Source organism: Monodelphis domestica, chromosome 2, assembly GCF_027887165.1.
Source record: "Monodelphis domestica isolate mMonDom1 chromosome 2, mMonDom1.pri, whole genome shotgun sequence".
Classification (NCBI taxonomy): domain Eukaryota; kingdom Metazoa; phylum Chordata; class Mammalia; order Didelphimorphia; family Didelphidae; genus Monodelphis; species Monodelphis domestica.
In genome coordinates this window covers 362220204-362234798 of record NC_077228.1, presented here as the reverse complement: position 1 = coordinate 362234798, position 14595 = coordinate 362220204, and the positions used below count along the sequence as shown (strand labels likewise).

The 14595-nt window shown below is 33.6% G+C and overlaps 1 protein-coding gene across 1 annotated transcript in view; it reads left to right on the top strand.

Moving 5' to 3' along the window:
- Positions 1-14595, top strand: part of ASCC3 (activating signal cointegrator 1 complex subunit 3) — a 411239-nt gene that overhangs the window by 386996 nt on the left and 9648 nt on the right. Inside the window, exon 38 of the mRNA XM_056818622.1 lies at positions 13483-13634. Coding sequence (XP_056674600.1) covers positions 13483-13634 — 152 coding nt within the window. The remainder of the gene's footprint in view (positions 1-13482; positions 13635-14595) is intronic.

Sequence of the window (14595 nt, the reverse complement as noted above, 5' to 3'; positions counted from 1 at the left end):
GTTAAGAGGAACTCAAAGGTTTTTTTTTTTTTCTAAAAGCTGCCCTAATTGTGATGTCTACAGCTTACTTAACAAAATATCAAATATAATAAATTGGTATCCCTGTTTATGACAGCATTTAATACCCATTTAAAAGTTTGGTACATTTCCAGTAACACCAGCTATCTGTTATTCTTCAGTGTTCTGCTAATTTTTCAAGAACTATATATTTAGTTCTGAAAAACAAAGATAGAATCAGTCTCTATTCATTGGCATTTTTTTCATTGAGAATTAATATAGCTATAATTATCCCTGCATTTGTATTGGAAAAGAATTTTCAGTTCTAATAATTAAAACCATAGAGATAGTTAATGTTACCAAGGTAAAACTACTATATAAGTAGGACTGCCTTAGTTTTTATGAATACTTATCTAGGAGTGGGTTAAGCACAGATTCAATAGGATACCAATCTGTTGAGGGATGTCAAGACCTATTACATGAACAAGGTTTAGAATTAGAGAATCAAATACAGTTTGCAAGAAAAATGTCCCAAGTATCTCTAGGCTTAACAAAAGAAGTACTTGGTCAAATCCCTTGTTCAGTATCTTCAGAAAATGTTTTGGTACAGTTAAAGGTGGTTAAAATATCCATCTAAGTGTTTTTTTTAAATGCCTGTAGTTAAATAGAATTACTCTATATCTCTCAAAGCAACTATTTAATAAATGTTTATTGAATTAAATTAAAATAAATAGACACTATAGCATTAATTGGTTTCTAGGATTGAATGGATGATATAGTTAGTAGCTGGGTTGCTAAATAAATCTTTTAAGACAGAATTCCTTTCCCTCAAGTCCATTGAATGGGTATAAAAGAAAAAGAAAAAAATGTTAATTCATTAACATGTGTTTTCTAAGTTTACATCAGGTATTATTTAATCCTATAATTGTATATTTGTATCTGGGGAAGTCAGTGTCATGTAATTACTTTATATTTAATTGCCCTGGATTAGAAAATCAGTACACCTATGTTCTTGCCCTTGCTCTGCCTGCTGTGTAGCCATGTCGATTTAGGGAAGTTGTTTCAGTTCTCTTGTTTGAAAAATGAAAGGGTTGACCTAATAATAAATAGCTTCATATTTCCATAAAGCATTCTTCAAAGCAAGCCAATAGGGTAAACTACATGAGTTTTTCTATTTTCAAAGAAGAGGAAAATGAAGCACAGAACAAGTGAGTGACTTGACCAGGGTCACACAACTAGGAAATCTGAGTCAGGATTTGAACTCTGATTTCCTGCCTCCCAAGTTCAATACTTTTTCCACTATTAATTTAATTCTACTTCAGAATTTCCAAAGCATGAAGTGAAAGAATTCCCTAACATAGAAACAAGAAGCAACAAAATAACCCAGTATAAAGAGACAGATTTAAAGGTGTAAGCAAGTATTCATGTAGATTTACTGGAAAAATACCTTCCTAGACTTTTTCCACCCTCCAAATTCATGCCCTTCCCTATGCAGTGTGATTTTACTTAGAAGCTTTTGTGTGACAGTTTGCTGATGGTTTATTAAGGATGTGATACTGCTTATGAAGAATCTTTCTATCTCCAGCTTCCTCTTTTCACGCCCACCAGCAAAACCTTTTCCCGTTTGGGGCTGAAGGAAATGAGTAATGCTTAACCCATTTGTGTGATCAATTCACTTAAGCAGCTACTGTGAAATGTTAATCACAACTTTAATTTGTACTGCATTAGCATTTTGATTAACTTGTATGCTTGCTAGCGCACTTGAAGCGCTTTTACTCATAGTTACAGCTCGGAAATGACTTTTTGATTAATTAAGTTTGTTAGACAGCAGCTGAGCTTCCTGAATGCTAACCTTCTGGGGCTAAAAGTTCAGGAAAAAGTTAGCGTGAACAACTGTTGCTGCTGAAAGGATTCTTATAAATGTACTTACATTATTTTAATTATTGACAAAATATTGTATCATTATTTTGAAATGGACCTGAACTTTTAAGAATTGTAGACTTTTTTTTCCTAAGGAAAACTTTTTTCTGCTTTTCCTAATATTGTTTAACTACTAGAAGCTACTGAACTGGAATCATAGTTCCTTTGTTAATTTGAGGGGCTTTTTGGCTTCATTTGAGGTGGGAGAGTTGAATTTGAAGTTTTAATTTTTTACTAACGTACTTGTTAAAATGAGATTTTATAGTTTCTTTTTCCTGTTTTATATAATCCTATAAATCAGCCACTTCAATTTGGAAAATTACTGAAAATCCTTTCCTTATATTAGACCAAACAAATCAAATTTTTTTCTGGTATACTTTTTGAGTATACTTTAGCTTTTTGAGAGTATATTACACTGGAATACATGTGATCTGATTTTCAGAAGTTTTCATTTTTGTGATACTGTCACCAGATACATTTCAAAAACTGTGTGGAGACATAAATCAGAAGAAAGGGATGACTAAGACTTTTTTGTGAAGGAGATGGTGGGGTGGGGGCAGAAATGAGAAAGTAAGGGTCCATTGAATACTAAGAGGCTAGTAGAGGGCACAGAAAAGACAGAGAAGGAAAGAAGTGCCATCTGTCCCACCCTTTGTAGCCTTAACAAGGTAGATCTTTTTTCTAGTGTATTAAATTTAGTCTCTAGAGTATTTTTAAAATGCTAACTTGCACTAATTTTACTGAAATACTGAAGTAAAAAATGTAGACTCTTATTCTGAACAATAATAAAGAATATTGATTATTACAATAATACATACAATAATAAAGAATATTGATTATTACAAGAAGCAAGACAAGAAGCTGGAGATTGATCAGCTGTCAATCAAAGGAAAATTCCTTTTGGAATGTGACCAGGAAACAGTTGAAGGCAAGAGCCAATGACTTGACTGTTTTTCTGGGCTTTGGGGTTGATGGTGGTGACTTTGAAGAAGAAGCTGGTGCTTTTTGTCCTTTTGCATGCCTTGAAATTTCTCTCCTCCACACTTCCGAACTTTACAAGATCATAGGATCTGATCTCCCAGAGACACCTTACATATTTTCTGGTGTAATTACACACAAGAATCCCTTTGCGTCCTTTGGAACATGTGGTTGGTTTTTTTTAATATCTGTAAATAATAACTAGTTAACTGAGGTTAATGAATTTGTTTTATTTATTAAGTATAATGAATGAAGCAACCAAAATTTCCATTTAAAAAATTAAACTTTATTTTTTAAGTATTCAATTCTACTTAAAAGATATTGAAATCTATTTCCCAATATTATTAAAGTTATCTCAGTATTAACTAAAAGCATTAAAATTTTAAACATTTTAGATGTGTTTAATTTCACTCTTCAATCAAAAGTAAAATTCAGTCAGTGACTCAGAAATTAATACAAAGCAACCTCAAATGGAATTTGAATTTATTTATTTATTATTATATTACAAAGAGCACTGATTTTTGAGCAATAGAATTCAAATGCTTCCTCTGTTGCTTGCTACTTGTGTAAGTTTAGACAAGTCACAGAATTTTAGAGCTGAAAGGGACCTTGGCAGCCTCTAGTCCATTATGTAACACTTGACAAGAATTCCTTCAGTCTGCTTAAAGACCTCCAATGAGAAGAAAATCACAATCTCACTAAATTTATTGCTTAATTTTTAAAATAGGAGTTTAAGATCACCTGGTCTCCACACTCCCTTCCCAGTTCTAAATTTTATGAACTATTTTATATAAAGCACAGAACCTGAGGTAGCATCAATATGGTCTTCTACCACTACCCAGTGAACACACACACACACACACACACACACACACACACACACACACACACACACACTGCACAACTATATCACCTCATAAGCGTTCTACTCAAAATACCAAGATTTGTTTATACTACAAACTTCTCCAATAACCATATTCCCTTTACTCATATCATAGTCTTTTCCTCCCTTATCAATTAAGATGCCTCTGGAATTCCTCTTGACCTCTTGTGAATAACACAAGAAATATGGGTAACACAGATAACACCCACAATTCCCACCCTAAGCAAAGACTACACCTCCCATATTTTCTCTTTCTAACATCCCTGCCCACCCTAAACAACATTCAACCACTGTTTCTCTTTTACCTTCCCTTCCATCAGGCCTTTGTTGCTAGTTGACTTTCCTGCATCTTCTGTGTTTGACTGGATGTGGGAATTCCCCCCTCCCCCATTGAAATTGACCTTATCTTTAAAATCTTTCTTATTTTAGAAATCTAATGTCTTCAGGCTGGCATATCACCAGCTGGATAAAGCAAAGGTCAAAACCAATATTAAATTAGGGGGAAAAAAGATTAAAAAAATATCTCTGACCCAACAAATCTAGTTATTCAGAGAAATTGAGCCCATCACCATTCTTTTAGAGAAGTGTAAATAGCATAAAGCAGTCACTACAAGAAAATGAGCAAAAGATCCCAGAAACTACCTCAATTGGCAAATCCTTGAGAGCCATGTCATGAGAAGAGACTAGATAGCCAAGAACAACACTAATTTAAGGTCATAAGCTGATTCACAAAACATTATGGAGGAGAAGAGAGAAAGATGGCAGATCATATTGTCTTGCACATTTCTAAATTAAATAAACTGCATATAAAGAGAGACAGAGGAAAGCATTTAAATGAAGATGAATCCACAGAGAGATCAACTTTGGCCTGGTCAAGCCAGCTCATTGGGCAAGCCATCTATAAGCAAAATTGTAGTGGGAAGGGGGTGGGGGAAGAGAGGCAACAGATAGGTGTGAAATGGAACAGAGCTACCAGTATTGCTGTAATGTAATATATTTACATATATACATATGCGTGTGTGTGTGTGTGCGTGCGTACGCGTGTGCATGTGTGTGTGTAGTTCTCATCAACAAGAGTAGTATCATCACATTTGGACTCTACCACTGTAGTATCTGGGACAACAGTGATGAGCCTTGAGAAAATTGTCAAGAAAAGTTACTAGATCTGATGAAATATATGGGGAATTAATCTGTTCTGGTGAAACAATCTTAAGGCACTCAAGACAAGAGAGAGTAAAACACCCAAAAGAATGGAAACATTTTTGACTGAACTTTTATTTAAAGGCAGGAGTGGAGGTGGTAACCTAAAAAAGACATCAGCAGAGATCTACCCAGAGGTTTTCATTAAATTCTATAAAAACATAAAATGTTCTCTTCAGGAAATAAGTATACTCTTGAAGATATCTTGAAAGTGAAACAACAGACTTTCCTGTTAAAAGTCAGTATAGACAATGAGGAAATATCTGTACTCAACATGTATGCACCAAATGGCATAGCATCCAAATTTCTAAAGGAGAAACTAGTGGAACTCAAGGATGAAATAGATAGAAAAACTATACTAGTGGAAGACCTGAACCTTCCTCTATCCAAACTAGATAAATCAAACCAATTTAATCTACCAAAAAACAAATAAGAAAGAGGTAAGAAAAGTGAATGAAATCTTAGAAAAATGAGAGTTAATAGATGTGTGGAAAAAAATAAATAGGGACAAAAACAAAAATTGACCATGTATTAAGGCATAAAAACATTGCAAACAAGTGCAAAAGAGCAGAAATAATAAATGCAAACTTCTCAGGTCACAATGCAATGAAAATAATAAATAGTATGGGTACATGGAGAGGTAAATCATAGTCACAATTAACAGAAAGGCAAAGAAGAAAGATTATCTGATCATTTTGTTGTAGGAGATGTTACTTACCTAAAAGGTTCTCCTCAGATTAAGTGCCTCCCATTGATCTGTGTAGTTACAGAAGAGTCTTCCAAAGCTGGGACCATTGAAATTAATTTTGTTGAGTTATCTGCAGAATATCAACATCAAGCAAGACATAAAATAGATGAATGTGCCAAAGTAAAATGGATGATAGTGTCCTGGAAATTGCCCTTTTTGTGATTGTTTAGTCATTTTTCAGTCATGTCCAACTCTTTGTGACCCCATTTGGGGTTTTCTTGTCAAAGATACTGGAATGGTTTGCCATTTCCTTCTTCAGCTCATTTGATAAATGAAAAAACAAACAGGGTGAAGTGACTTGTCCAAGGTCATTCAGCTAGTCAATGAGTGAAGTTCGATTTGAACTCAGAAAGATGAATCTTCCTGACTCCATGCCCGGTACTCTACTAGTGAAGCATGTAGCAATGCCAAGTTTAAATGGAAAAGTGATTTTCTGTTTTTAACTGTTTTTATCTGGTTAGTCTAGTTTGCAGATGACATTGTATAGATTTTTATCTATCCCTAGAACATTATATCATCTCATTAAGAAAGATCAGCATTTGAAAGATATCAGCCTACCCTTCACACTAGCAATGTAGATTAAATATATACCCACACATACACACATAAATATAGATAGATAACATTTCCTAGTTTATAATTTACATTTGAATTTCATTTCCCCCTCAGTGTGCTTATCTGGATAGGCCCTGGTTCATAGGAGTCAGAACCAGAAGCAGTTTTATAGATTATTTAGTCCAGCCCCTTTGTTTTATAGATGAAGAAACTGAGACCTTGAGAGAAATTATTTCCTCAAGATCACAAATATAATAAATGGAGCTAAATTTGAACTCAAGCCTTTTAACTCCCAGCTCTAGACCTTATTTTCCTATACCATCCTGCCCTTATGTTAAACCGTGAACTGTGTCCACGGGATAAGGTATTAGGGCCTGAATTGCATTTGAGAAATTGTTTTCTACTCACCACTTTTTTTTAAAAGCCCATCTTTTAATATCATAATTCTACCAGTGATTCTGTACAGCTGTCAATCAGGGATTACCACAACATCATAAGAACCAAGTTAAAGTCCTCCCAAAAAAGAATAAAAATACACAGGGTAAATACCAAATAAGCTATAGTTTATTACCCAAAAAAAGAATCACAAAGGCCTGTGCTATAGAAACAGAAAGTAGACTAGACATATAGTAAGAATAAGAGGTAACAAATGTATAGCCTCAGTACTACTCTCTAGTACTAAGAAAATATTAAAAGAACCAGACCTTCTATACAAGATTTATTGGGGGTGGGGGGCAAGAATCACGCAGGATTGAGAAGACATGATGAGGCTGCAGTATATATGCCAGGAGAGAATAGTGTCCATTGAATAGATCACAGTTCCATAAAAAAAAATAAAAATATAAATAAATGCCAGGAGAGAGATAAGCAAATTCAGTGAGATATGAGAGAGAATAACTCATTCCCAATTGGAACAATTAGGGAAGCTTTACTAGAAGTGGCAGCATTGTGGTTAGGCTTCAAGTATAGATTACCATAGGCTGAGGTGGGAAAAGGGGAACATTGTAAGCAAAGGGGAAAGCATGATCAAAACCAGATAAGAAAGCAAGAGATGTGTTTCTAGCTATCTTATGCATTTCTTTGATAGAACTATGATCTCATCAATGAGCATTCTCCTCACTTATTAACTTCATCCTATAGAATTGGTTTCTAAGTCTTCTCATAAGTCCTCTATCTAATCATATTTTTATTATTTGTTGACAATGAGTATAGTAAGAGATAAGGCTGGAATTAGGGTGGCAACAAGTTATAAAAGGCCTTGAATGCCAACTAAAGAGCTTGAATTTTAATCAGTAAGCAATGAAGAAGGAATTATAGAAAAATGCTGAGCAGAGGAATGAAACAACCAGATCTCTATGGTTTATAATCATTTTAGCACTAAGATGAACTAGAAACAGGAAAACCCATAAAGAAGCTATTGCAGAACACCTGACCTAGCAATGATAGTTTAAAAAGAGAAGAGATTTTAAAACAATTATAGAAATAGAATTAACAAAACTAAGTGCAGATGTGAGAGTGAAGAAGTTCAAGATAATAGGAATATTTTTAACATAGGAGCTTGATAAGTAGTAGTACCAATAAACAAAATACATAAAATCAGAATGAAGAATTGATGCTACAGTAATAAAGGAAATTGAGGAGGCCTCTTGAGTGAGGTTCACAGATGATAATGATAAAGACAGAAAAATAGTTATTACTGAATGATTTTTGAAGGAAGAAAGGTTTTTCATTTGAATCTAACAGTCATTTGTCAAGCACTGTATTGCAAGGTACTGGCATAGATTCTAAAGATGCAAGGATACAAAAGAAACAACCCCTACCCGGAATGGACTTCCAGTCTCTGAAATGTTGGCTATAATATAGAAGCTGAAAGTAAATGCAAGATAATTTGCGAACATTTGTAGTTAAGGAAACAGACAGACAGTCAGGAGAGCTTTCCCCTATGAGATGGTACCTTTGTTGAGCCTTTAAGAAAGTTAGCTATTCTTTGAGGTGGAAATTAAAGAAAGCATGTATAATGGACATGAGGGACTGAGGGACACATCTACAAAGGCACAGAGATGGAAACTTTTATAAAATTATGTTGAGAACTAATAATGGAGATATGGGAAAATGGAAGCACTAATACTTTGTTGGTGGAATGTGAACTGATCCAACTCTTTTGGAGAGAGCAATTTGGAATTAAACCCAGGGAGTTAAAAAGTTGTGTCTATTCTTAGACTCAGCACTGGGTCTGTTTCCCAGAGAAAAAGGAAAAAGAACCTATATGTTCCAAAATATTTATAGCAGCTCTCTTTGTTGTGGTAAAAAACTGGAAATTGAGGGGATGTCCATCAGTTGGGGAATGGAACAAATTGTGGTATATAATTGTGACAAAATACTGTGGCACCATAGAAACAATTAGTAGGCTAATTTTAATAAAACTCAGAAGGAACCAAATGGGATAATGAATAGCAAAATGAGTAACCATGAGAACATCATACACAGCTACAGATTTTATTCTTAAAGAATAAATTCTGAATGTTACCTCTAGAGAGTGAGCTGAAAGGTGGAAAAATGAAAGAAGTAATTTATGTGAACATGTCTGTCTTCCATATGATTCCTTCTGTGATGCTGGGGGGGGGGGAGAAAGGTGTTGGGACACTTGTGGATAAATTCTATTAATAATTAAAAGGGGGTAGAGAAAGAAAAGAATTACTACTGCGGTTTGAATAGAACCATAGAATATATGAAGAGAAATTAAAGGAAATAAGACTAGAAAGGTATATAGAAACCAGGTTATAGAGGACTTTAGAAACTGGCCTGAGCTTATATTTGATATTAGAAGCTAAAGCCACTGAATTTTACAGTTACATAGTCTAACCACTATTTTAGGAATAATGATTTGTCAGCTCATGGAAGAAGAAAAAGATCACTTAGCATAGATTTAAAGTTGAAAAGCCCTCATTTTATAGATGAGGAAACTGGACGTGAGAAAGTGAAGGAACAAATGAGAGAACTAAGACTTGAACCCAAATTCTCTGGTTCTGGATCTAGTACTGTATTTCTTTTAATGTCACTACCACCATCCTGCCAGTAATCTGAGATAACCTGAGAGCTGTCTTTATCTCTTTTGCTTATCTATTTATCCAGTCAGTTTCCAAAATCTTGGAGGAAAATTCTTCCTCCATGTTTATCCTGTTTCCTATTCCCATTAACCCTGTCTTGGTCCAATTCCTCATTACTTTTCATCAAAGCTACTACAATAGCTTTTTTACAATACCTAGAATGCCATTCCTTGCAATAACAGTCACTTAATAAACTTTTATTTAAGTTAGCAATTCTTAGTCTATTCTTCTTACTATGTGATTCTGAATGCAATCTAGATTCTAGTTTGAAAATGAAGACTTAGTTTGGTCTGACCCCCAGTCTTATCTCTCACTACTTCCGTAGCCAGGTACACTATGCTATTGTCACCATAGATTCTTGGTCTTCCTTTTGGTGAAAAGGAAAGAAATTTAAGTTTCCAATTCATATACACCTTTTGATTTCATTTATTTCACATAAGCAGTTACTTAGCATTATTTCTTGCTGTCTCACATCTGGATTTTACTAGGGAAAATTATTGAGAAATGCTATAAATTTTGTGAAAACTTTCAGCTTCATCAGGAAAACTTCAAAGTCAAAGCAGATGTTTTATCCAACTCTGCTTATGTGTAAACTGTAAGTATGGCACAATTTCCAACCAAATTATAATCCAGCATCAAAACTGAGATCACTGAAATTACTTTAGAGTATAGTTTTATGAATAATGGTGCTTCATTGTATCTAAGTACTCATTTATCCTCTACCTTTTATCTTACGTTAGCACTGTCTCGCAGATTTGTCTGAACAGAATATGGTTCTGTTCATAATGGCTATGATTCATTCCATTTGTTTCATAGAAAACTGATGTATTTCAATCAGCTCAGCAGGGGTATGAGAGGACTATAAGATCTGAATTATCTCTGGATTTTAAAACATATATGTTTCCACTGTATTTAAAGTAATGCTTTCTTACAGGCAGAACTGTAAAATCATTGGTTCTAGAAATTATTTTCTCTGTACCCTTACTAGTCCAGCAAAGACTTTCTACATTGCAATTCAATAAACAGAAATCTAGAAATATCAATCTATTTACCTATATGGTTGTTTAAGCCGACGGCACAAGTGAATAGCTTTTAATAAAAAGTTAATGGTTTTTTGAAACCATTCCTCTATTGTGTACATAGATGGCCACTATAGATTTGACCATTTTTTGAGAAATTTAAGATCATGCAAAATTATTTACAGTAGGTTATAATGTACTTCTTTAATTGGAAAGAGACAAAAGAAAAACTTAAAATAAATGACTGTAATTATTAACTAAGAAAAGACAGTTCAGAAGGAAAGAAATATAGTTACATTTCCTCAGCAGTTAATTTTAGGATACCAAAAAAGTAGTTCTAAAATTCTTTTTTCTGGATCTGTTAATATAAATGTGCATTTTAATAACATTTTCACAAATAGATGAAACATTACAATTAAAATGCCATTTTAAACATTTACCGATACCTCTAATCCCTGCTACTCTCAACTCTGAATGCCCCAAATCTATTAAAATAGCATTGTAATATGTAATGTAATATGGGTGTCTAACCATGACTTATACTAACTCATATGTCTTTTATGGCAGCATCTCTCCAGAATCAGACTAATTTAATTGAAATGGATTTGCCTGTATAAACAATTCTTTTGTTTAAAGAAGATTTCATTGTTTAGTTTTGCCTTAAGTGAATGCAGCCATTTGTTTGTCCATAAAACATTTGATTAAATGTATAGACTAATATGCATAGCTCTTAGTACTTCTACTCATGGCATAAAAAATGAGTTAGAAGTATTACAGATTTGTACAATTTTAACATCACTAATACTAACTTTTACACTGAAAAAATAGAAGTATGTTTTGGGGGTGGGAGAGACCTAAAAGTTTTTATCTTCTTGCTGTCATTGTTACTAAGTTTAAAAGACTGTACTAATATTACTCTTTGAAGATCTCTTTTCCTAAATTAAAATTCATGAAAATTTCATTGAAATTCATGAAAAATAATTTAAAATATTATTGTTGAAATACAATAACTTTATATTTTTAGTGATGTCTTCTGTTTATTATATCATGATAGTGTGTCCCAGTATCCTTCCTCTCCCCACCCCACAGAGAACTAGCCTATATAGCAAGTAGTATTTTTTAAAAAGGAAAAAAAAAAACTGGTGCAACTGATCAATGCATTTAAAAAAGTTCAAAAAGTATTTGCAATATGCAGTTGTAGAACTCCTTTCTCCACAAATGCCTAGGTTGGAACTGTCTTCTCATATCTCTACATTCAAGCCATGCTTGATTTTTATAATTCACTTTTGATTTTTTTGGTGGTGGTTCTTTCCATTTAAATTGTAATTGTTTGTGTTTTGTTTTCTTGGTTCTATTTACATTACTCTGCATCAGTTCATGTAAATCTTCCATTTCTTCTCTATGTTCATCACATTTATCATTTATCATAGCACAATAACAATCCATTAAAATGTATATTAACTTGGGATATATTTTCATTTTTATTATATTGGCACAACCTCACCATAAGTCATGAACATCCTTCCAGTTATTTAACCTGTTCTTTATTTCTTAAAGGAGTGCTTTATAATTGAATTGATGCAGGGCTTTTGTGTCTTTTGGCAGGTCAAACCCCCCACCCCCAGATATTTTATGCATTTTGTAGTTATTTAGAATTGGATTTCCCTTTATATTTTTGCTTCTTGAATTTTATTATTATGTAACAATACCATTGGTATTTTGAGGGCTTATTTTGTAATGTGCAACTTTAGTGAAACTATTAATTGTCTCAATTTGTATCTTTACTGATTCCCAAGAATTTTCCAAGAATACTATCATATCATCATAGTTTAGTTTCTCCTGCTTTACTTATCTTTATGATTTTAATTTCTTTCTCTTATCTTATTGCTACTGTAATAGTAGCATTTCCAGAACTTTTATCAAATAATAGTGAAAGTATGAGCATCCTTGCTTTCACTCCAGTATTTATTAGGAAAGGTTCTCAAGCATTAACATTGTATGTAATGCTTGCTTTTGATATTGGATAAATGCTTTATAGGTTATTTCTTAAAAGGTCCTTCTGTACCTATATTTTGTAGGGTTTTTAGTATAAAAGAATGCTATACCTTATCAAAGACTTTCTGAATCTAATTAGATGATCATGAGTTTTTGGATGTATTGCTTTTAACGTGATTGATTGTGTTGATCAATTTCCTGATGTTAAACTGAATTTTTTTTCAAATTCTGTTCATTATTTTATATCATTCCATTCTATCCAAATGTCTCCGCAGTAACAGAATATGTTTACCAATTTTAAAGTATACAATATTGCTACTAAGCAATGTCATGTTTTATTTAATATTCCTTATGTCATCTCTTGTGTCATTGAAATGAATAGTCATTAGTGCCTTGTATATAATAGGTATTTCATCAAGTATTTCCCAGAATCCCAGAGTTAGAAGCAGCCTTAGAGACCAGATAGTCCAAACCATATATAACCAAGATCCCTTCTATGACATCCTTTGCCAAGCCCTCTTCCATTTCCTCTTTGAATACCTCTGGTGAGGGAAAAACCACTACCTCCTGGAGCAGCCTATTCCATTTTGTTGGGAAGTTTTTCCTTTCTCAACTTCTCCCATTTCTCCCGGTTATGTACCCTGCAGAAAATGTCTGATCCCTCTTCCACAAAAGAGCTCTTGTCATATTTTAAAATAGCTATCAAGTGCCTCCTGGGCCATGTGCCCTTAAAAATGCCTGCAGTTTGTCACTTAGCTGGTTGTTTGGATTTTTTTCATTAAATTTTAAAACATAAAGCAATTACAGAGCATTTTCAATTTCAAATTTCAATTTCAAAGCTGTCATTTGTTAGAAGCTAAGAAGCATACCACAATGTTGTCATATTTTTTCACACTGAGAAAAATAAGGATGAAACTTAGAGGGGAAAGAGGCTCTAATTTGAAACTTGAGTCTTATTGTATAATTCAGCCACACTATATAAACTATAGAGGCCTGCAGCAAGTTGAGAAAGTTCTTGTCTTTAGACACAGGGATAAGATGTAATATTATTTTTATGAGATGTTTGTTTTCCTTTCTTAGGCAATGTTGGATGTTGCAGCAAACCAAGGCTGGTTAGTAACTGCCCTGAATATTACCAGTCTGATTCAGATGGTAGTTCAGGGTCGATGGATATATGACTCCTCTCTTCTTACACTGCCACACATAGAGCATCACCATCTTCATCTTTTCCGGTACAGAATTATTTTGTTTGTGTGTGTTTAATGCCTTATTCAAGATACTGATTTTCTTCATAGCATTTGGGTAGTTAAGTTGTACATTATATCAAGCTTTGCCTTCATTTCAATTGAAAAGATGTCTTTTGGTCCTAGGGATGAAAGATCTAACATAGATTGTAGGATTCTCTCCCCACTTCTTACCTGATCTCTACCTTGGGGCTTTCTTTCAAGCCTCAACTAAATACCCACTTTCTAGAAGAAGCCTTGCATGCTCCTCTTTAGTCTTAGCTCTTAGGTTAACTCCAATTCATCCTGAATGTATATTTTTATACATATTTGTTTACATATTATCTCCTCCTATAGAATGAGCTACTTGAGAGGAGGGAATGTTTTTGCCTATTGTTGTATCCTTTAGATCCTCTTCACTTAGCACAATGCCATGATTAGCATTTAATAAATGCTTTTTGACTTAACTTGATCTGATTTAAAACCCCCCACCTCATTTTACTCTTTCAAACTTTCAAAAGGCTTCACTTAAGCTCATGTTATTAAATACGTTGACATCTAAGATAAAGTAAATTCTCTATTCTTAATTTTATCAGTTAAAACTTGCAAAAACTGAGAACTTTTTAATGGCCATTCTGGTGCCATACTAAAAATTGGTTAAACCAAGTAAGACTTCACATCAACAGCAGACTGCTTTTAAGTCACATTTGGGAAAAGGTTTAGATTAGTATTGTGGAGTTTAACACTGAGGTCATGTGTACATGAATGGCAAATGTAAGAGGAAGTAATGATGGTAGTGGTGGCAGCAGGTAGGTGACACAGTGAATAGAAAACCAAATCTGGAATAAGAAAGGCCTGGTCCTAGGCAAGTCACATGGCTTCCTTCTTAGTTTTTTCATCTATGAAATGGAGCTAATAAACTTCCCAAGGTTGTTATGAAGATAAAATGAGATAATATTTGTAAAGAATT